The following is a 24,193-nucleotide window of genomic DNA, read 5'->3' on the forward strand; positions in this document are numbered from 1 at the left end:
ACGTAGCCCTATATATATATATATCATTTTTATGTGAAGATTTCTTTGTATTGGGCTCAATACAGCTATTTTGTATTGAATCCAATACAAAGGTATTTTAATTACCGGCCTCTCCGCCCGCACGAACCAGCACCGACGTCTCGGGAAACCCCAGGGATTTTGACTCTTCACTTTGCTGCACATGTAGATCAGAGGGAGAAGACCCCAGGACCTGCAGGGACCAGAAGGACGACGGGGGAAGACAACGGAGGAAAGTAAGTGGGGTTTTTTTTTTTTTTTTTTTTTTTTTTTAGCTTACAATGACCCCCCCAGTGTGACCTGGGATTACTGCTTTTGGCACCTAAAATCCACACTCGGGAATACCGCTAGGGGGTTAAACAGACAATATTACTTTAGGACAATAAACAGACAATATTACTTTGAGACAAAGAAATCGTTTTGGAAAGATGATAAAACCATTCCATAGGGATTTTAGACCATACTGACATATTGAAATGAAAGTCAAGAAACTATGTTAAGATGATTTGAGCCCTGTGACATATCACATTATTCCGCTGGAAGTAGCCATCAGAAGATAGATAAATGTGCGAGAACTATTTGCTCTGCTAGTAAACTCACTAGATCTTAGGAATGTACCTCTAGTACCTGGGTCTATTGAGATCCATGGCATTGTCAGCCTGTAATAGAAAGTGCCTGTACAAGAACTTTTATGGAAGGATGAATTATTTTAAAATATTTAAAAATGATAAAAATGACGTTTGCACATTTTTTATGTTGAAACATAACATTGAATGTAATGCATTGGGTTTTTTTTTGTTTTTTTGTTTTTTTTTTTAGGTATGCTTTGACTTCATCAAACTTTAGAATATGTCAAGCAAACGGAACATGGAATGGTTCAGCTCCTGTTTGTGAAGGTTTTGTTTTTTCTATTATAATATTTATTGGTATTGTAATAGTCAAAAATGGTATTGGCAGTGTTAGCCTAAAATTACTATTTGTTATATATATATTTTTTTTTATACTTTTTTTGCAGCTACATGTGACTCCCCTCCAATATTTCATTTTGCATCACTTGCGAAAACCTCACCCAGTCTTTCCAGTCCTCCCATCTATTTAACTGGTACTGTTGCCCATTATAACTGCAAACCAGGTTTTAGAAATAATACTAAAGAATTCACAATAACCTGCATTGATCATAGCTGGTCAAACCCTGGAGAAGTTTGTATACGTAAGTGGTTTTTTCTATATATTTGTATTTTGGATCTATACTGTAATACAAATTATTTATGCTGGATAACTACAAAAAGTTTGTTAGTGGGTGGAGCAAAAACATGCCATTTGTCTTTCTTTTTTAGCTATATCTTGTGGGAATCCAGGAAAAATAAAAAATGGACATGTGTTATTTCAAAGTGACCTGTTTGGCTCCAGAACAATACACACCTGTGAAGAAGGGTAAAATCTGTTTTTATTAAATATAAATACAAAGATGGTATAACTAGGGCATTTAAAAATATACAAAAAAAAGATAAAGAATATAAAATTAGAAAAAATGAAAAAGCATATTTACTTAAAAATGTTTTAGTTCTGTGTACACAAAGGAAAATGGTGACCTTAAGTCCAAAATGCAAATTGCAATGACACAGTCCTAAACAATCCAGTCACTCAAAATTGATGTGATCGAGCAACAGCTGAATAAAATTTATGTTAATATAGTACCTGACCCGTGGATTACAGTTTGAATGTTTAACACAGTGGTGACACCTTACAACATCGATAAATAGGTAATGTGCTTGCCCCAGATTGGATAGGATATCAAGAAACAAAATAAAGAAAAGGGCTGGGGTTTCTTTGTCGAAAGTTCTATTATTAAAACTTAATACAAAAAGTGCAAAATTTAGTATAGTGCAACAATTGACACTTTAAAGTAGGAAAGTAAAACTTGGTACAGAACTGAATAACATCATATCACATTCATTGAGCCATATGATCAAAAATAAATAATTTTTATAACAATGTATAAGGTCACTGTATCAATGTATAATGATAGGTCAATTTTTGCACCATACCAAATGTTGCACCTTGTTGATTAGGTTTTTATAGTAATAGAACTTTTGCGAAAGAAACCCCAGCATTTTTCTCATTTTTGTTTCTTAAAACCTAATGGATTACACCCACATGTTCTTAAAGAGTTGAGCCATTGTTTCTAATTTTGTTTAATCACTGGCATGGCACCAATTTGCTACTCGTCTATAAAAAGGTAGCAAAGTCTTTATCAAATAACTACAGACAAGTAAGTTTGACTTTTCTATGTGTTTCTTTATCATACTCTCCATAATCTTTCCAACTGTGGACGAGATTTTTTTCTAGAAAATAATTTTATAAGTGATCGTCCGCATAGCATAGATTCAAGAACGACCAGTTATCAAGCACATTTTCTCTTTTTTTATGAGGAAGTTAGAAAAGTAAAGATGTACCCGACTCCTGTGTTTCCTCTACAGTCTACATCTACTAAAGACTGTTCATGCACTGTTGTGCTAAACACAAGTGGAGAAAATCTGGCCTCAGTACCGACTTCATCGACTACAAAGCCAGACATTTTAAGACTGAATTTACTGTTCAGCCTCTTCTCAACAATTGACTCCCTTCTAAATCCCACACCGCCTCCCCCCACAACTACCTTCTCTGTCCAAGACATAGCCACCTACTTTAGAGATATTATTTACAAAATCAGACATAATGTCTCTGCAACCATATCCACCCCTTCCACCGTTAAATCACCACTCACCTTCCTCAGCCCTGTTACTCTGCATGAAGTCTCCTCTCCTCATCTCCATCTACTACTTGTCCTCTTAAACCCAATTCTCTCTGATCTACTCAGTGCCCATTCCTCCACCCTGACCCCTGCCTTAACCAAACTATTCAACCTCTCTCTTTCTACTGGTTAACTACCCCTCCGCTTTTAAACATGCCATTATTCTCCCTATCCTGAAGAAACCCTCGCTAGTTCCCTCCCTACCTTCCAGCTACCGTCCTCACTTCTATATGTTTTCAAACTTCTTGAGTGCTCACCGATTACCTGAACACCTACTCTCTCCTTGACCCTCCCCAGTTTGTCTTTCAAGCTGCTCATTCCACCAAAACAGTCCTTACTAAAGTGGCCACAAACCTCATCAGAGCTAAGTCACAAGGCAACTGTTGATCTTTCCTCTGCTTTTGACACTGTTGACCACCCCCTTCTAATCCAAATCATCCACTCCGATGGTATCAGTGACACTGCTCTTGGGTTTACTTCCTACCTGTCTGACAGCTTCTTTCAATGGTAATTCATCCTCTGGTCTGATAATGCTGCAGCCAGACTCATCCATCCTTCCCACTGCTCCTCTTCTGCTGCCTCTTTGTAGTTCTCTTTATTGGCCTCCATTTCACTTTAGAATCAAATGCAAGTTCCTGTGCTTTGCCTTACAATCCCTCCACAGTTTTTGTCCCACTTACCTCTTTGACCTGGTAAAAAATACTCCCCTAGCCACTCTCTTTGCTCTTTCAATGATCTACTGCTGACCTCCTCACTCATAACCTCATCACACGCACAGCTCCACAACTTTTCTAGAGCTGTCCTGAATTTCTGGAATTGTCTTCATTATCCTATTTGGCTAGCTCCTACTTTCTGCTGATTTAAAAGAGCATTCAAAACCTATTTTTTTCAAACTTGCCTACCTGTCTTCTTCTGTCTTTTGAAACTTTCACTACTTCCCTCCACTCCATATCTCCACTCCTATTGTGTATTACTTCCCCCACTTCTTTCATGACAGGGTCCTCTCCTCCTCCTGTCCTCTTCACTGTCTGTATCTGTCTGTCATTTGCAACCCCTATTTAATGTACAGCGCTGTGTATTATGTTGGTGCTATATAAATCCTGTTTAATAATGATAAAAAGGTAGTGGCAGCTCAGCTATAGGGGGAGATTAGCTGAACAGAATCTGTTCTCCATTGAGAAGAGGCATTTAGGAGGAAGGTATGATCACCCTATAAAAAATATATAAATGGTGTATATATAGATACATTTCTTCACAATTATTCACTGCATCGTCAATGCAAAGGTTAAGGGGGCACTCTTTGCATATGGAGGAAAAAAAAGTTTAAGGTCTGTGAAAATGTGGAAAAGGCATCTGGCTCATATAGCTTGATGTGGGCGGTCAGCCTAATGGTAACTACCAGTAGGGCACTGTCTGGGAAGTCATATATGCTTGCATTCTGCTTCCCCTTTGCCTTGTAAACTCACTCATTATGGCGCCTTTTACCTTCAGTTTTTTTTTTTTTTTTTTTTCTCTCTTTTGAGATTGATGGTAATGATTGATAGAATTTAATTGAGCCTAAATCTTTAAACCTAAATTATTACTGGTAGTTTTGAATTAAAAATTGTGGCTTGTCTGTGCCTGGGAATGCGTGTGAAGACGAGGTCTGCTCTGCTAAGGAGACATTGTAACTGCAGTCAGTTGCTGGTTTCAGGCCCCCAGGAGAACATTAGAATGCCTACATCAGTATCTGAAGAAGAGGGAGCTAACCATCTTTTCCTGCATGTCAACATTTAACACCCTTCAGGACACAGCGAGCACTCGGCACTCTCTTATAATTAGGATGTATGACTTTATTTTGATGATCTCGAGGACCACTGTTGGGAAAAATATTGATCTGCAATGTATCCTTTAGGCCATGGGGTACAATAGACCTCCATTCTATTAAGAATTTACAGTCTATTTTTGTTTTTATAATATGCTTTTGGGGAGACATGCTTTTTGGGGAAACTGAGTGGGTCAGTTGAACCTTTGGATTCTGTGACTTCAATCCCTCCCAAATCAGGGATATACTTTGCAGGCTGCATGTCTTTAAGCAAAGAGAATACATTCTTTTTAAAGCCAGAGACTAACTAATGTTGTATTTTGATGGGGCCCAGATCTTTCCATACCCTGTTTCTCAACGCACCCTGGCACAACACCTGCTGACAAAAAACACAGGTACCCACATGTATTAAGCTACGTACACACGGCAGATTTTTATCGCCCGATAATCGGCATCGGCCAATTATCGGGCGAAAATCTTCCGTGTGTACAGTCGGTGTCGTCCATCGTCCGGACGACCGACCTGCCGGATCCACGGACGATGGACGACAGCCGATCGTAATGAAAGGGAAGGGGAGAGCGCGCAGCAGGGTGCCGCTCCGTCGCTCTCCCCCCTCCCCTCTCCATAGAGCATGAACGGTGCTGTATGTACAGCATCGTTCATGCATCTTGCAGCCCCTTGTCGTTGGAAAGGATCGTGAAAGATCCTTTCCAACGACAAAAATTGCAAGTGTGTACGCAGCTTTAGACCTTTAGGTAGTGAGATTAAAGCCTTATCCGAACCCATTATCACCTATGAGGATAACTCTCCCAGGTCAGTGGCAACCTGGTTGTCCTCCAAAACAAGATTGTAAATTCCTCTTCACATCGGCCAATTGCTTACAACAATAGTGAAGTATCCCTACCTACTATCTTCATCCCTTGTGCCTTTGCTGGTCCTTGTCTTTTGCATTGTAATGTTGAACTTTTGATCTCTGCTGTATTTATTTGCTTGGACTTTCTACACTGTTGAGATCTACACCCATTCACTTGGACATCTTACATCCATCGACCTATCATCAGAGTATGGGTCTCCTCAAGGGCCCTTGCTCCCATCCTTACGTTTTTAGCTTTTGATTTGCTGGGCATTATTTTTGAATGTTAAATCTTATGTCCTTGGCATTGATTTCTTGTACAAGTTACCTTGTTTTGTATTTGTGTGGATGTTTGGCTTTTAGTGGTTCCCTCATGTGCCTTATTATTCTCATGATTTCATATGGTATTTAATCTGTGTTTTGAAGACCCTGTGGGCCTTTTATCTGTTGGGGGGTACCTAGTGCTTATCTGTTTGGATCCCTACTTGTCTTGGTTCACCCTGGTCTGGTTTGGGGTTTTACCAGTTCACAGGAATCTGTGCTTATCTTAAGGAGTCTGATGGCATTCTGGCCTCCCCTTCATGACAGTCTCTGTGTATCTCTAACCCATGTAATACATTCCTTATCTATTGTTCAGAAATTAGGGTTACCTCAATGTTTCATTTTTGAGTGGTTTTGTCTCCCTTTGCACGGGGTACCTCCTTACCTGTTTTTGCTTTCTTGTTGTATCTTTTCATATATAGATCATTACCTGTGTTGGAATATAATACTGCACTATTCACTGTTGCCACTCGTTTCTCCACCTCTGTTCTCTTACTGGTATTTTTCACTTTTTAGTGCCCTATTATATTTTTCATGGACCTAGACTAACATGACGCTTGTCATGCATGCGCAGTGTGATCGTCAATTTTATTTACATTTTCAGGAAATTGCATCACCCAGTCTGTACCACCAAAGTGCAAGATCGGGTGCAAGAAAAAACTCAGAAAAAGTTGTTAGGAGGGCAGGGGACATACTAGACAAGGATCAGGCAGGGATTGACAGCTTTGCACTCATGAAAGTGTCCTTTATTTCCTCAAAAGTTCGACTTTTGGAAGACCCAGATTTTTTTTTCTGCAATACACCCATTTCAACGTTTTCTGTCACCTCACTACCAAATATTGAGTTGGGGGACGGGAACATTTTGCCAATTAAGCCTTAGCCTTCTGTTGTAGCAGCAAAGTCAATATTTCCCTGGCGGTTTTTTTTTTTTTTACCCCCTAATGTAACATTTGTATGTTTCCAAGGGTGTTAAAGAATTAACTAAATCATAGTGGAGAAAAACTATGATTCTTTGGTGAAAGTCTGCTCAGAGAGAATGAGATCCTATGTAGGAGGCAGAAAAGGCATCCAAGGCACAACGTTGTACACATGAATAGTCTAAATGGGAGTAGCTTTCGTGAAAGGCTGAATAATGTGTAATCCCTAGTTCTTGTGTGCTAAACACGCCAAACATCCACTAGCTGGAATTCAAACAGTAATTTTTTAATTTTCTTTAGAGTAGTGCAGGAAAGGTGAGATGTCACTCTGGAACATCTAAAATTGGGTCTCATGCAACATAAAGATCTCCTCTGATCACTACGCAAGGAGAACTCTTGCAACTGTGTCAGAGCTTCTTCGTAAAAGGCAAATTGGTTAACATTTGGTGCATGTAAACTGGCAAAAGTAAAAGTATGTTGAATTGTTCCCTTCACAAACCTGTATCTACCATATGAATAGCGCTGCATTTCCACACCTTGCCTTGTGAGGGCGTGGTAGAATAAAATACAAACTCCCTTAGATTTAGAATCTGAAAATGAATTTCCAAAATAAAGCAGGTATTTGCTTGCAAATGGTGCAATATTGAAACTACATTGATCTTGATCTCTTGAAACTACATTGAGCAGAGTGATGTAAACCTTTAACACTAACCGAAATGTATCCATATCTTGTACAATAGAATGTTAGCCCAAAAGGGAGAGATAAGAGGAGCGAGGAAAAGAAGATGGGAGCAAGGGATGGGAAGTAAATGAAGAGAAAACAAAGAAGCTAAATAGTAGCGTATGTTAGAAAGTTCAACAACACTCATAGACCTACGTGGGAGTAAACGTTCGAGCCATAGAAGCAAGCAAAACAAGGTGCAACAGGAGTCATTGCAAGTAAACAAAACTAAAAATTAAATATACAGACAAAGAATAACCATAGCCCTGAATTTTGAGCTGTTGATATTCAACAACCTCTAGTAGAAAAGGTAACATAATACATGGGGCCTAAGAAGGCTAGAGCAGGATATCAATAACTTGTAGCATAAGCAATATAAAAAAACAAAGGGAGATATGAGAGCATGTGAACCAGTATTAAAGTCAGTCAGAAACTAAAATAATACCACCGCAAAACCCCGACCTTTTAACTATTCAATGTGTTCCAATACGTATATGAGAACAACTACACTTCTTAAGACTTGCAAAGCAATATACCATTTTAAAGGTGGAAGGGATGACCCCATCTGTGCTGTACTCCTGCTCGGCATATCGCACGGAGCAGAGGGCATGCTATTTGTCGCATCTGTAGGGTGAGGCAAGAGAGGTCTGGAAGAAGGGTAATTGTAGCACCATCAAAGTCCACAGGTACATTGTGCTATGTTCTATGCATGATTTCTTGCCCTGCAGTGAACGCCACAAGGCTGTTTAAGAATTGTAGTATTCGCGGTACCCATTAAGTCTCTGTTTAACTCAAGGGTAATTGTAGGTTGTTGCCAGAGGACAGAGATAAGAATGGTGGTAACCAAGGCCCAAAGATCAGGACCAGATGTCTTTTTGGGATACCGCAGAACCTGATGTTATTGTAAATTGCGGTTTTCACCATCTTCTTTGAGGAGTTGCATTGAGCAAAGGTTGGCAGATAGATGACTGGGACATCTCAAGCTTCCTCAATCTGGCTTCAACTTCTTTGGCTCTCTCAGTAAGAGTACATTTCCTTATTGGCATTCACAAATGTTTCTTATCGATCACCTCCTTCTGCAGTGTGGACTAAATTCTGGATGCCCATTGGTCTTTAGTTTTGTTGAATTAGTTTTGTAGGTATGGCCCTGAGTGGCTCGTTAGGTTCTGTGTTCCTTTGGAGTTGAGTAGATGGGTGGTGGTGGGGGGGGTCTGTTGGTTGTATCTTACCTCCAAACCTCTTAAAGCGGTCCACTGTTCTGCAGACTGTGATTTGTAGCCTTGGCTGACCCATTGGGTCATCTTGGAAGGAGCCGGGTCCCCAGTCAAAGTCCCAGCTCCTGTGAAATAGAGCTGCAGTTGCCGGTGTGTGAGTGGCAGCTGCTGTCCTGCAGAATACAGGCATCTGCGCACTGACCCCTCTCTGCATGTGTCTGCTGATTTTTAGCCTCCCATTGGCCAGAGCACTCAGAAGATGCCTGCGCCTGGCTCCTTGACTTGCCACCCCCCCCAAAATTTATACTTTTGGTATAGACTTTAGGCTGTATTTCTGCTGTAGAAAAAGAACACCTGAGATTTTTCTTTCCGGCTTCTAGAGGTATCAAAAGGCTTCATCTACTTCTGCCTTCCAGGAATGGTAACTATCCCAGCTGCAATGTGTGGAAGAGTTCATGTCTCAAGTTCAAGATTGCTATGATACCTTTACAGGTTACTGGAGCAACTGGATAACTATTTGAGGCATTACACTGCTTTCTGGAATACCTGAAATGAACTTTCTACTGATTTTCATATTTGAGAGTATCATTGTTTTTTGTCTGGATACCTAATTCCTTTTATATTTTTGTTTGCTTTCTCTTTCTTCTTGGGGTACCTTTGTCATCATTGCACTGATTGTCTTGCTTAAGACTTGGTGTATGTAGTTAATATAGGTAAAGTGTTGTGTAATATGTCAATGCTATATAAATACCAAAGATTCATGGTATAGCTCTATGTTTACATGTTTTGATTTCAGTAGCTTATATAGAACCCTGGCCACTTTTGAATGTTGTTGACCTTTTATTTGGACAGTGTGTCCCTTAAACTCCAAAGGTCTTTCTATCTGTGTGCCTGAAATAGAAAAAACTAGGGCAAACTTGAAGGAGGTCAATGTTTTTCTTTTTTTTTTAATGTATATTTTTATTGAAAATATTTCAAGAAATAGTACATAACAATAACAAAAAAAATACTAAAATGAAGGGGAGAAACCTAAATAACACATGAAGAATATAAAAAAAAGAAACATTTTCCTCCCCACGGTTTTGATACGAAAAACAGTAAAATAACAATCTGTCAAGATTCTATATACAAGAGTGTTCCCCCTAGTACACAAAACCCAGACATAAAAATTGTATAATGCTTCAACTGCATTGATAACTTGAGGAGGGGAATAAAACATAAACATTACAAAAGGAGGGTGGGGGTGTAGAAGGAAGGTAGAGGATGGTCAACATCCATGTGATTGGAGGGTTATATCTTATTCACTTAAAGTTTGAGGTCGTTTCCTAAGCTATGTACGGCTCAGTGTCAATATTGTGCATGTGTACAGCACTCATCATCCAAAGGACCGTCCTGGCAGATCCACGGACGATGGACTTTGAACGATCCTAGTTCAAGGAAAGGAGGGAGAGTGCACGCAGCAGGGTGCCTCTCCGTCTTCCTCCCCACTCTATAGACCAGAACAGTGCTGTATGTACAGCACTTGTTCATGCATCGCGCAGTCTTTTGTCGTTGGAAAGGATCGTGAAAGAAAAACCCTTACCAGCTTATAGCTAAATACATCATCATTTAGCATGTACACTCAATGGACGTAAGAGCATTAAAACCTTGCCCCCTAGTTAATGAATTGTCAAAATTTCATATTTGTAAAAAACTATAATATGATTTAACGGGTAAATGTAGGTTTTCCTGTAATTAATAAAAGTACTGTATGCTGTTAGATCCGCATAAAGACACAGTAAAGAACATGTGAGGATTTGTTGTGGAGAGAAGTATGTCACTGGCATATACGTTAGTGGTAAAATGTGTTCCTTTTACAGTTATGCTAGATATATCTGGGTGTGTCTTATGTGTTGAGCTAAGGGCTCTATACATCGGGCAAAAAGAAAGGAGAATAATGGACAAGGCTGCCCTGTACCATTTTTATTATGAATCTTTGGAGACATGGCATGTGGGAACTTAACTTCCACCATGGGCACTGAATACAATGCTCTAATTGCCTGCATGAGTTTGCAGTCAATGTTTTCACCATTTTGGGAGAATTTAAAAGTTTGGTTTGCCCATTTCTCACCTAAAGCACCTTTCCTAGGTTAAAAGGTTCCACGATCAGATTCAAAGGAGATGTATTTGCTGGAGGTACAATGTATTTAAGTCTCATTTTCTGATGTGTTTAGCTGTATTGAGGTATTACGAGGCGAGCAAGAGAAGTACTAATACAAATTGTAATGAACCATATGAGTATATACAGTATCAATGTCACTGTAATAGAACCACTAAATTCATATTAATATTATTGCTCTACTAGATAAATAAATAAATCCTACCTTTATGTAAAAACCAAGAAATGGTGAATGTACGTGAACCAATGATTTTAAGAACCTTGGTAAAGAACGTAACCATGAGACTTGATCTGCTTTCAGATGTAACCCAAGTACAAAACATGTAGGCTGTTTTATTATGAGGTCTGTGTAATAAGATATGAGGCAAATTTTTGTCAGATATTCATGAGAAGTTAGTGGGGACTTCAGGCAGTAAAAGTGTTACAATAAATGAAGAAAGAAGGGGGGGTGAGTTGACTTTCATATCAATTATTTATCAGGAATGGATGCTTGGATTGTGTTAATATGTTAGGATAAATTAATAATCATAATGCATCCGAGAATGCCCTTGTAGGCTGGCAGGTATAACAGCAAGAGGGCTTGAGAAAGTTGTGGAAGAAGATAGTATGAGAAAGTTTGAAATAGGTATTTTTGCTTACCAGTATAGTTATTAGTGAGCAGGGTAGTAGAATAGTTCAACTGCCCAGTTTGTTTTTAGGTCAGAAAAAGAGTTAATCTGGTGGTTTGGTAAGTATTTTGTGGTAGCAAGAGCTACTAGGGTTAAAGTGCATGGGTAAAGCTGAGCTATTACCACAATTTTTTTACTTAAGGGTAGATAATTCTGGCCTCCAGGCTGGTCCTCTGCTCATGTCTGATTCCCAAAATGTAAAGCCAGTTTTGGAGGGATCAAGAGCTCTGTGAAAATACATTTTTTGTTTTAATGAAAGTTCTGCCTTAAAAAAAACAAGGCAGTGGCATTCTATAGCCGAGATTAAGGTGGCTACTCTACTTCTGACCTGCCCCCTCCTATTGCCAGATATGGGGTTAATTGACAGCTCCTGATTTTGTATGTGTGGATCTGTCAATGAGTCTGCGGCTGTCATCTGTATAATGCAGCCTCTTAGGAAACAGTGTGCTAAATGAAGGCTAGTGCCAATTTCCTATGTGGTAATTTGCGCTTTGTCCCCAGGTATCAGTCTAGTGGAAAAAAGGGGGGGCAGGGAAAGGTTTTTTGGGGGGCAATAAGTTGATCTGTGTGTGTTAATTGGGACAAGCATATAGTTATAGCTGTCCCATTCTTCCCTATTTTATTACGAATTTACATTTTAGTGCATTGGTCATAGTCTAATCTGTATGAATGTCTACAGAAAATAAGTGACATTGATACACATGTAAGAAGAAAATAAATCATATTATTACATTGAGGTTGTGCGCTAAGGTGTAAGCAACCATAGGGATTCTACAGCTGTTACCCTTCCTAGCTTATAGCTAAATACATCATTCTGGCCTGGATAGTTGGTGGCATTCCTCTGCTGTCACCATCTCCTCTGAAGAAGCCAATATAGCAGAAAACCTCTCTATCTTGCATTTTGGACCAATATACCATTTGAGCTTAATGTCATTTTTCCTATTGTCCTGGTCTATATAGTTGTTGTTGTTCTTTGTCAAGGAATTGGGTTACCAGACCGCCTGCATCCTTATGACAAAAATAAAAGAAGTGGATGCATTTGAGAGCATCATAGTGATGCTCTTCTGCTTAACAGCTAATTGTGTGTGCATACCAACCAGCGTCTGGCTAACCCATGTGCAAATATTACTATGTCAGGCACTAGGCTCAATACACAAAGCTGACATTCCAGGATATTATTATTATTACAGTATTTATATAGTGTCATCATATTAATTCAGTGCTTTATAACATCCATAGTCATGTCACTAGCTGTACGCCAAAGGGGCTCACAATCTAATGTCCCTACCTCAGTCAGGTGTCTTTTTTTTTTTTTTTTGGGGGGGGGGAGGCAATTAAATAAGCTGTATGTTTTCAAAATGTGGGAATAAACTAGAGAACCCAACGCAAACAAAACATGGGGAGAACCTTGCTGAGATTTGATCCTAGGACTTAGCGCTGCAAGGGCCAGAGTGCTTACCTATGAGCCATCGTAATTCCTGTATAAGCCTACTTCTTTAAAAAAAAAAATACAATAAAAGTCCCAAAAGTACAGAGAGTAAAAATTGTAATTTAGTGACATGGCTAAATTAGGCGGCATTATCCTTGTTTTAAAATTTTGTAAATTGAACCTAAAGTGTCAGGTGACTTGCACTTCTTGTTTATATTTTTCTGGTAATAAATTAATAGATTTGTTTGTATCCCTTAAGAAGATTGCATTTGGGCAAGCGCTGCTTTTAATTTTCCTTTTTAGTATTTAGTTTTAATTTTTTTGCAATTAGGAAACAATAATCCCCTTCAAAGATACTGAAATTAAAAGAATATCCACAAAAAATGTTTCTTCTAAGTAATCAATAAAACCAGATAACCTGCAGTTATAAAATTGTGGAGGATCATTATCGGGTATTGAGCAAATGTTTTACTATTAGAAGTAATTTTTATAGTTTGGATTTCCAGTGTGAGATGTATTTCAAAGTACATGTTTTCAGTTTTTTGTACAAAATGCATTTACACATGTTTACTGTTGCAATTTTAGATTTGTGAGAAACTCTACACTGGATTATAGAGAATGTCAAGCAGATGGAAGGTGGACTGAACAAATTATCTGTATAGGTAAATAATTGCTTTTTAATCATATTAACACCAACTTTTTTAGATTCCTTGCACAACATATTTTCCCTTAGCCTTCTGAGTGGGTAATTTCTGTCCAGTTTTATGTCTAAAATCCGTAAATTGTTTTTCTTGAAAGTTTATTTACAGTATAATAATAGCATGAATATAATAAAGTTTGAGACACAAAATTGTCAAAATTATAAATTAAATACAATAAAAAAAAATATTTTTTTTGAATTTTTAAAAAAAAAATATTATACTCATACTATTATATTACACATATAAATCCACTGTATTGCATTTAATACAGTTATTTTGTATTAAATGCAATACAAATAGATTTGAATTTCCCGCCCTGATCTTGAACGTCCACAAGCACTTGTGACTCATCGGGTGCAGGAGATGCCGGCCAGAGGAAGGAAGAAGACGCGAAGGACGACGAGGGATGCTAGCGCATCAGGTAAGCACTATATTTACTATCTTTCCCATAGGTTTACTGCTTTCCGTATCTTTTTTTTTTTTTTTTTTTTTTCTACCCCTAGCCACACTCGGGGTTACCACTGGGGAGGTTATGAGCATATGATAGATCCCCCATTGGCATGTTTATAATGCACTACATGTGATTTTGGCTAAGCATTCAATGGTAGTAAGTTTGTCACTGTATATTTAAACACACTGGCCAGAAAGCTTCACCAGCAGTAAATGTTTGGTAAATGCCACATACTTCATTTTCAAATAATTTTTATTGGATATTAAGAATAGAGACATACATAGAAACTGGAACAGTATTTAAAAAATGAAACAAAGGGTACATAGAAACAAACAAATATTAAAAGTCCAGGGAAGCGTCTCTTGCAGCCAAAGTCCAAGGGCTCAAAGCCTTAGGCTACGTACACATGTGAAATATTTGGCCAACGACACTGATGATCAAGGAATGTCACTGGAAACGAACGACCTGTCCTGGCAGATCCATTTGGGCAACGATCATTTACAATCTATTTTGTGTATGGTTGTTCAGTAATCAAAGATTGTTCTGCGTTACACTTTCTGTGGTACACGTCACTTCCTGCATCGTTCAAACAATCCTATCTAGTGTGTGTATATTATTTGTGGGTTATATTTTGCATGTACAGAATCGTGCACTATATGATCGCTCAGAATAATCGTGAATAACGCTAATCTGTCATTGGTCTTTTTTTTCTAACAATAAATATTACACGTGTGTACCTAGGCTTAATAGTGGGTGTCTCTTAAAGGCCACATACTTCATTAATGAATATTCACCCTGGTCTTCATCAGTTATGCATAAACAACTATATTCAGTCATAGGTGTGAAAGAGTAACACAAAACAATATGATGCACATAAATGATAATTTTACAGGGCCTATAAACAATTGTTACCCTCCTTTGGCACCTCTGTATGTCCTTTCGATGGGTCACATCTCCACTTCCCTTTATAGGGACTTCCAGACTCTCTGTGCAGTGTACCAGTGTCATGTGGTAAAGCCATAAAAATGCAACAGATGAACATTATTTTTTGTGGTTTTGTCAACAAAGGGGCTCACACCCACAGGTATTCTTGGTATTTGGGTACCTAAATGCAAGAATTCCATAGTTAGGGATGTTATCTTATTAGGACAAGATGGAAGGTCTATTTTTTATTGTGCAAAACTAATTTACCATTTGCTCAATAAAAACAATATCTGTTACTGCTAACAGATTTTATCTGTACTTTGACCATACCTAAGTGGGTGAGAGAGAACCCCCAACTCTTTATCTCCCACAGAACCCCACAATCTTATAAATAATGTCATGTAATAATTGCAATTATCTAAACACCGTGAGGTAATTTTGTAATTTACTAATAAACCCCTCAGAATACATTATTACATATATTTCTGATGACTGTTACCCTGAAATATCTACAACTGCACTCAGTGGAAGTGACAGTGGAAGTAGAAAGTTTTATATGGCAACTCCTGTTGTGTAGTCAAGTTATAAATGATTTGTAATTAACAGTTTTTAGTTTAATACCAATTGGCTTTAATTGACATCAGACTATGCTTTTAGCTATGATTCAGGAAGCTTGTTTGGGTTTTTTTAAGCATGGCATAGTTTATTTGGGTGAAATGGAGACAGCCATTTCCAACAGTCAGAAGTCTGTTGCATGTCAAATGTACTTGTCAATAAATACAATCTCAGAAGCCTCTTAAACTGATAGTGAAAACAAGTTGGCTGGAGTACATGAATCCACAGATAAAATATCCACACACAGCTCCAATAATGCCAAATTTTTATACACAAAAACCGTAGCTGTTCATTTTTGTTCTGGAAACTTACATGTTAATGACCCATTACAGTTCTCTGCTCCCTAATAGTGTTGAAATTATTCACTGGATACAAATGTTACCATGCTTTCTTGCAGTTATTTCATCAGTGGATTCATGTACTCCAGCCAACCTGTTTTCATTATTTATTGTTCTACTTTTGACTCTAAATGATAAGATATTATACAGCTAAACTGTTTTTTCATATTCTACATTAATGGTAAAAATACCTTTACTCCTTTACAAAATTCATGCAACCTTCTCCTCTGTATTGCCTTTTTACAAATTTTCATTTACTTATTTGTACATTAAATGCATTTAAATATCTTTAGATTATATCTTTTAAAATACATTTTTTCAGAACTAAACTAAATCCATTTTCATTAGCTTTTTTTACTTGCCATAAATTAAATTTATGACATTGTTATTTATAGTATTTTTTATTCTGCTTTATTTAGAAGAAAAGGGCCTCGCTGTTTGGGTAATAATACGTAAGTACTTTTACATACTACATTTGCTTCCTAATGCACATTTAGGTAATGGGAAGATGACATTTCTGATGCACGATGTATAGCTTGTTCAATGTGTATTGATATTCAAATAAAACATTGTTTTCTTTTATAAGCTTCTATGTGTCCAGCAATATAGGCTGTTGTGTAATTAGGATAAATACTGTAAAAGAACTCTTATCATAAATTGGGTAGCTATTACCTAATATGATGCAGTGTTGATATTAATTTGGGATGAACAGAGAGAAAAGACAGGCTTTTAAAGAAAACTTTTTGTAAAAGTGACTATTTAAAATTTTGCCGTAGACTAAAACTAGACACAGTCCCACTGCGCAGGATAAAAGCCTTTTCTGACTGGCTGCCGTCGGCTCGTTCTTTACACTATATACCAACGAATACAACTTATACAATACTATACTCGCTGTTAATCAGTGGAGAAAACACGGTATCCTTACCCTAGTGTATCCAGAACAGATCTAAGGCTTTATACCCTGACAATATCTGTAACATTTAACGGGTATAAAACAAGATAATCAACACAATTACTAGTTGTGAAGATCTCCTACATTAGTGTAATCTTCATAGATCCCTTAACCAACATCATTCTTGTAAATATATTTGCAACCAAACAAGATAATTGCTGACTACAGCCAGTTCACAAAACACCTAAACTATCCAGCTAGTTATTCAATCGCCAAGAACCTTGGTCAACTTCAATTTTTGTCACTAACTGTGTTCTCTGAGAATAATCATCTTCAGACACCAGCACCTCTTAATCCCCTGAGGAAGCCCCTTTGGACGAAATGTGTCAGAAATTCAAGACATACTAATTTGCTGACGTCTGCTCAGTCTTTTGTGACATGGTTTGAACACAGATCTGGATTCTAGCATAAAAGTACTGTGTTAGCAGAGGTTCTAGTGCAGTGGGACTACGATTAGGTCCATAAACATTTGGACTGAGACAACTTTTTTCTAATTTTGGTTATGTACATTACCACAATTAATTTTAAATGAAACAACTCAGATGCCCCTGAAATTAAGTGATTGTGTAAAAAAAGGTATTAGTTCCTCACATTTTTATGCAATCTTTTTGTTCAACCCACTGGATTAAAGCTGAAAGTCTGCAGTTCAACTGCATCTGAGTTGTTTCATTTCAAATTAATTGTGGTAATGTACAGAACCAAAATTAGAAAAAAGTTGTCCCTGTCCAAATATTTATGAACTTAACTGTATATCTAGTTTTAGTCTACCTAAAATGTTAAACACTAGTTCATTTTTACAAAAAAGTGTTCTGCCTATAAAAGCCTGTATTTTCTCTCTATCTATCCTAAATTTATGTACCCTCCAGGCTAGGCATTCCATACTTCCATATACATACGTCGGACGCTTCTTCTGGTTAAACCCTACTTTATTGCAGTGTTGATCTTAATTAGTAATCACACTTAGAACGGCAACTAGTTATACCTATTTTGCAGGTATAGATTTGCATGCTTTATAAAATGTAATTCTGTTTCTGACTCAAAGGACAAATATAACATAGAGGCTTTGTTGGTTCATACCTTATGATGTCAGGCAACAATAGATCATTATTATAGTATCATTTTATAAGCATGTCTGTTTCAATCCAGTTCTTTTTACATAGTTCCCTGTGAAAATTTTGGATTGAAAGTTTTTGGGTTTCTTTTATATTTTTAGTTTTGCTTTCCAGGTGTCCTTTGTGTTTAACTGTTGGTCACTATTGATCTGTTGTTCTCTTCCCCTGTTTTCTGTAGCAGTGGTCTTAACAGTTATCGGTGCATAGTATTAGTAACCAGACTCGACGTGACATTTTATTGGTTAAAACTAAATTTTCTTTCAAAAATTACAGTTCTGATCGTATCAGGTTATTGGATTTGAAACTAGAACATGCCACTGGAGTTCCGTGTCCTTCCCAGTCCCTTTTAGCCGGGCGCACTACCCAGAACTTTTCAGTAATCACCCAGCTGTTTTTGGGTGGTTACTGTTGAGTTGGGTCACAATACAGGGGCCACCACCCACCTACAATTTCTTTCTACCCACTTAAAAAAAATTCCTTGGTTGAGAACTGGAGTATTTAGATTAGTATTGACCCTTTTGAAATGTGCATACATCCAGACATTTACTGCCACAGTGGTACAGACAGAAAGGGAGGGCTTCCCCTTTTTTTAAAAGAAAAAACATTTAAAGGAAAACAAGCTAATTTGTACTTTATATAAAAGGGTTATTTACAAGTAAAAATTTTGGTGATCGGTCTGCTTTAACATACAACCTTGCAGTCACAGGTGCCTCGGGCACAGGCATGTGTCTAGTTGCAAATCTGTCCCTGTATGTATTGTTTTGTTATAGTTCTGAACTGTAAAAATATATGTAAAATAAGGGAACACTGATATCACAAACCAGATCTAAATTAAAAAAATGTTTAAAAAGGTCTTAAAAAGGTAATTGGAAACTAAAATTATTAACCAACTGAGGGCTGGATTCAAAATCACACTGATAATGTATAAACTAAAGGCATACAATGATCGAACTTGGGTGAATTTCATCACAACTCTGTGGCTCGGTAGTGTTTGACCCCCATTTGCTGGTATTCACTTCTGGGCGCATGCTTCTTATGAAATAGCAGATGGTGGCCTGGGGGAACTCCTCGCAGACCTGGATCAGGATGTCAGTTAGTTTCTGGACTGTGGCATTGAATGCACCAATACATAACGTCCCAGAGAGTATCTGTTGGATTCAGGTCTGGGAAACATGGGAACCAGTCAGTGATTTCAATGCTTGTCATCCAGGAACTGGCTGCATTCTCTAGCCACACAAAGCAGGATGCTTGACTGCAATTACTGGGATGAAATTCTCAAAGTTCTATTATCTATGCCCTCCCAGGCCATTACTAATCCACTACCAAACTGGTCATGTTGAAAGATGTGACCTCCAGAAAGTGTCTCCAAATATTTCATGTCTGTCACTGTCCAGTGAGATCCTGCTATGAACCTGTAAAGAGCACAGGATACCAATGGTGAATATGCCAATTCTGGTGTTCTCTGGCAAATAGCAATCAAGCTGTATGGTGCCAGGCACATATTTCACTAAATCACTTATAACTCACATGCCATCCTTATGGAGTCCGATTCTAATAGTTTTTTTTTTTTTTAAATAAATATGCACATTAGTAGCCTAACGGAAGTAATCTAATACTGGTTCTGCTGCGATGTTGTTGCTCTTCTACAGCCCTGTTCAGCTTTCCTTTTGTAAGGGCTTGGAGTTGGCTTGCTGTTGCCCCTGCTACCCTTCCTGACTAGACAGATTGTTAACCCTAGGTGTTTATTTGATTTGGTGCTACACTGTGAAAACTACTGAATTATAAATCTAGGGCACAACATGCAGCAATCACTGATAACAAGTTGTCAGAAATGCCAGTAAAGTTAATGTGAGTGGATACATCCATGGGGAGGGTTTATTTTTAATTTTATTTAAAGCAGACCTAGCATCATATCTTTTACTTTATATAAAAGGGTAGATATATTAAAAATTAAACATTTTTTTAAAAAACGGGAGACACTTCCCCTTCTGTCTTTACAACTGTGGCAGTAAAGACCTAATGGAAACCCAAAGTTTCGAGCTGCTCCTTCTGGGCATAGTTGATCTCAGTTTATACATGAGTATATCTGTAAATATTTTCTTACTTCAAATGTAAGTATTGTGGAGACATACTGTAATGTAGAAATTCATAAATCCTGTCAAAACAAAATATTTTATTATTCTACAGTTTGATATAATTGTCATGTTCTTGCAATGAAACATGTGCCTTTAGATTTTTATATTCTTTTCAGTCATCGTTTTTGGAGTTTTAGGAGTTGTGATCGTTCTCATCCTGGTGGTCAGATATTTCAAGAAAAAGCAAAAAGGAGGGTAAGGGTACTTCAAACTTCTTTTTTTTTTTTGTCACATTGATATATTTTCAGTATTGCATTAGATGAGAGATCTTTCTTTCTCTTTCTCCTCTTTATTCTTTCTTTTTTTTTTTTTCTCTTTCTCTATTACAACTCTATTACTACTGTAACTGTACTGTACTACTGTTATATTACTGCACTCTACCATAGCACACTTAAACATAAAAAGAGCAGGTATTTATCCTGCTTTCAGGCCAGTTGAAAATAAAGCATGTGCATGCACTATCGCAGTTCATTATAATGTGAATGCAAAGCAACAGATTTACTTCCCCACGGTTTAGCAGCATACACTTGCTCCACTATTGCTCTGTTGAACTCTTTGAGAGGTGAACTGTGTATTTTAAAGTTGAACCTACACAGGGCAGTGGTCTTATTTACTACTGTTATGTGGCATAACTGAACCCTTCCCCACATGCCAAGGGGAATGAGTATCACTCTCCTCCATACCTGCAAGTACCTTATATATTTGTTTTTACTTATGGAGACTAAAAAGTGCAGAGTGCAAGTGCAAAAAAAAGCTGCAGGGGAAAAAGTATGTATATCTGTTGCTTAGCATGGGCAAAGTAGGTCCACATTGACAGTTGTTAAAGGTAGACTTTTGTTCCCACAAAGTTTATGGATCTGTTCCCACAAAGTTTATGGATTTATTAATAAATAATTCACTTGCATATAGTGTATTGGTTGTATCTTATACAGGGTATCCTAAATTACCTCTTGTGTAAATCAACTGCACACTATACAAAGAAGCATAGATACCCAGGCACAATAAGTTTCTCAGTAGGAAACCAGTTCAGCTTTCTATTGCTATTATATACGTATCAAAATGTTTTATTGGGTTTTTTTTTCTGTGATGGTAAAAAAAGTAACATGTGTCTTCTTTCTTAATGATTTATTTCTGAAGATAACATCCACCGTTATCATCTAAAAACTACACTGTGTACACTTGGTGATTGAAAGTAGGATATAATCTTCTTCTTTTATTTAGATTTCTAGCTGGTGTGGCATTGCTGACTGGGCATGTTTTTTTTCATCACTGTAATAATCAACACCTATTTTGTAGATTTTTCTAAACTCTGAAATTTATTCTGACTGCAAATGTTTCCCTTCTGGAGTCTGTTGTTGTCCCCCTTTTTGTGTTCAGGGTTCCCTACTGAATCGAGTAGTGTACTGAAGAACAAAAAAAGACATTCAGAAGGAATACCTTAATCAGACATTATGGCAGGATCACCCTCCCACTGCTAATATCTCCTCTGTTATCTAATATTACAATTTTTTTGCAAGAGTAGCTCATAATCAAAACCTTTAGAAATCAGCAAACTAATGCTCCTAATGATTTTTTTCCAGCTAGTCAAAAAACTTCTGTGACCTGGGAAGGATTTTTTCCAAAATAGTCAATTGACATATTCTAATTTACTGTAGAAATGAGAACCATTATTTAAATCTAGCACAGACTATATGGCAGTACAAGAACTACCTGATTGGATACACATTAAATGAATGACTGAAGTAGGTACCCCTTATTTATATAGAATTGGTCAGTTTATAGGATATATTACAGTCAGATTGTAATTTTTACACTGGGCTAAACCTGCAATTTTATTCAAATCCACTTATCTGTGGTCATTCTAATGCTGAATGCACATATGCAACAATAATTTTATGACTGAAAATAGCAATTATCATTTACTTCTCATACCAGCAACTGGTTGTTTTTGTAAGTTATGATCACTTTTCAGCCAATTATGTGGCATATGTTGATCATTTTTGACACAATTAACTAAGATTTTTTTATGCATTTTTCAGTAAATGTATGACATATAGAGGGATTGCAGTAAAAGAGGCTGATTTTATTTATTATGTATGTAATAAATAAATTACATGGTTAATTACATATTATGTATGTAATATTACATAATTACATGGCTGGGAGGCTGAAAAATCACATGTATAGCAAGATAAATACATTTTAAAAAGGGGGGTGGTAGTAGATTGCTTTCCAATTTATCTGCTTGTTTATTTAGGACCAGTAAGTTGCACACAATGTAATAATTCTTTCCTACAAGAAGTGTACCATGAGGCAAGCAAATCTATAAGAATAATATTCTACATATGAGTGTTGGGAATATTTAGACCTGGTTGTGATTTTTGAACTGCCTTTTGTTCATTTACCAATCTTTAAAATGAAGCACAGGATATAGGAACATGAATATCTCTTCAATTCAACATAGGTGTTTTTTTCCCTGCCTGTATTTGTACAAATCAATTTAAAGTAATGCACTGATGTTTGCTAGACTATGCATAGCAGAGTTAATGTAGACTGTGGGGTAAGAATGTATAGTAAAATAATGGATACACCATAAAGTTGTGTTTTATCATTGCTGCAAATGATGATGGCACAAACTCTTGTTCATATTTGCTTAATTTCAAAAAAAGATGGAACTGATTAAAGCTCTCCAAGACTGGAGAAAATAGACTATCGTGGGAGAACCAGAAAACCTGGAACATATCTAGTCCAGGAGTGAAAACATAATAAAAGCAAATTATTTAAAGAATCATTTGGTGATTCTGGGTGATTCAGAAACCTAGAATGAATTTCTTAAAATAATTTGCTATCTAGCAAATGTTTTAAATCCTTTCATTCTGCCGGGCCTTCTTCACAAAATGTTTTTCCGGACTGTTAACTTAAATGAGCTATGAAGGCACATGCTGTTGGGGGGAAAAAAATAGGGCTACTGCTCTAGGGAAGTGTGCTTCCACATTACTAAGATGAAAGCTTCAAATACTTTCTGAGATCAAATTAAAATAATAATTTCTGTTGCAAATATACCCTTAAATTGTGCTTTAAAACTTTAATTCCAACAGTCAAATGCTATGGTACTAAAATTATCATCCATTTACCATTGGTATTACTTGATCACAACAGCTAGTTTTTACACTAATCATTTTCTTGTTTTCTTTTGCATAAATGGCTCCTTAAAAAGAAATTTGTTATTTTTACATTTGTTGGCGGGGATTTTTTCTCCAACAGTAGATTTCTTTCTTCTTTATCCAGTGTATATTATTGTGACGTAAAGACAGACAAGTATGCGACCCCTGTAGAGCCAGAGCTGTGAATCACATATATAATTTAAAAATCAACGCTTACAAGGTACTTCCATTCTTATACATGCATAAAAAAGTTTAACATTGTTGTACAGTCAATACCGCCTTTCCAAAAATGTCACTATGTTATACTGTGCAGTTTTCTGTTTTGCATACTAACATAAACTGGCAACATTGAATGACTAAATAGAAGTACCAGAAACAAACTCAGTTTACATCATTACGATGGCCACCAACCGTTTAAAATGAAAACTATTTTCCAATTTTGGGTTGAATGTTTTTTGAAAGTATAATGTATTAGAAAGAAATAACAGAAAATCACATTGAAATTCCAATAACTGATAGAATGCTTCCTAGCTACAAAATATATAAAATGGGTACAACTGGGAAAGTAAGAAATCAGAGCTGCTAGGAAGTATTAGCAAAAAATGTTGTTTTATAAGCAGGATAAAGAAGAAATGCTTAATTCTTACTTACTTGGTGTTGGGCTTGCTTTAGTTGTATGGTGCATTATTAATGGAAGTACCAGGGCTGTACAGAAAATACAACTCCATGATGATGTTAAACCTATTTACAAATTCTAATTTCCTTCTGGATTGTCTGCATTTGCCCCTTATCTCTTATCTTTTGGGATCTTCCTTCCACCTTTAAAATGTTAATTGTTCTTTGTTGCTGCATTCTACCAAAATGTAATGTTTATTGAAATCTGAAATGCTACATTTCCTTCTGT

The 24,193-nt window shown here is 37.0% G+C and overlaps 1 protein-coding gene across 3 annotated transcripts in view; it reads left to right on the forward strand.

Annotated features, from left to right (window-relative positions):
• LOC140340208 (C4b-binding protein alpha chain-like) overlaps positions 1-24,193 on the forward strand; it is a 57,315-nt gene that overhangs the window by 29,537 nt on the left and 3,585 nt on the right. Inside the window, exons 10-16 of one of the 3 annotated variants that reach the window (XR_011922626.1) lie at positions 838-914; positions 1,034-1,228; positions 1,356-1,452; positions 13,483-13,559; positions 16,346-16,378; positions 20,242-20,320; positions 21,263-21,317. Coding sequence is in view for 2 of the 3 variants with exons in the window: in XM_072425259.1 (XP_072281360.1) it covers positions 838-914; positions 1,034-1,228; positions 1,356-1,452; positions 13,483-13,559; positions 16,346-16,378; positions 20,242-20,320; positions 23,414-23,474 (619 nt within the window). In the remaining variant the exon portion in view is untranslated. Of the gene's footprint in view, positions 1-837; positions 915-1,033; positions 1,229-1,355; positions 1,453-13,482; positions 13,560-16,345; positions 16,379-20,241; positions 20,321-21,262; positions 21,318-23,413; positions 23,510-24,193 lie in introns of all 3 variants that reach the window. The other 2 variants (XM_072425259.1, XM_072425268.1) reach the window with 2 other exon arrangements.

The sequence above is a fragment of the Pyxicephalus adspersus genome, chromosome 1 (assembly GCF_032062135.1).
Source record: "Pyxicephalus adspersus chromosome 1, UCB_Pads_2.0, whole genome shotgun sequence".
Classification (NCBI taxonomy): Eukaryota; Metazoa; Chordata; class Amphibia; order Anura; family Pyxicephalidae; genus Pyxicephalus; species Pyxicephalus adspersus.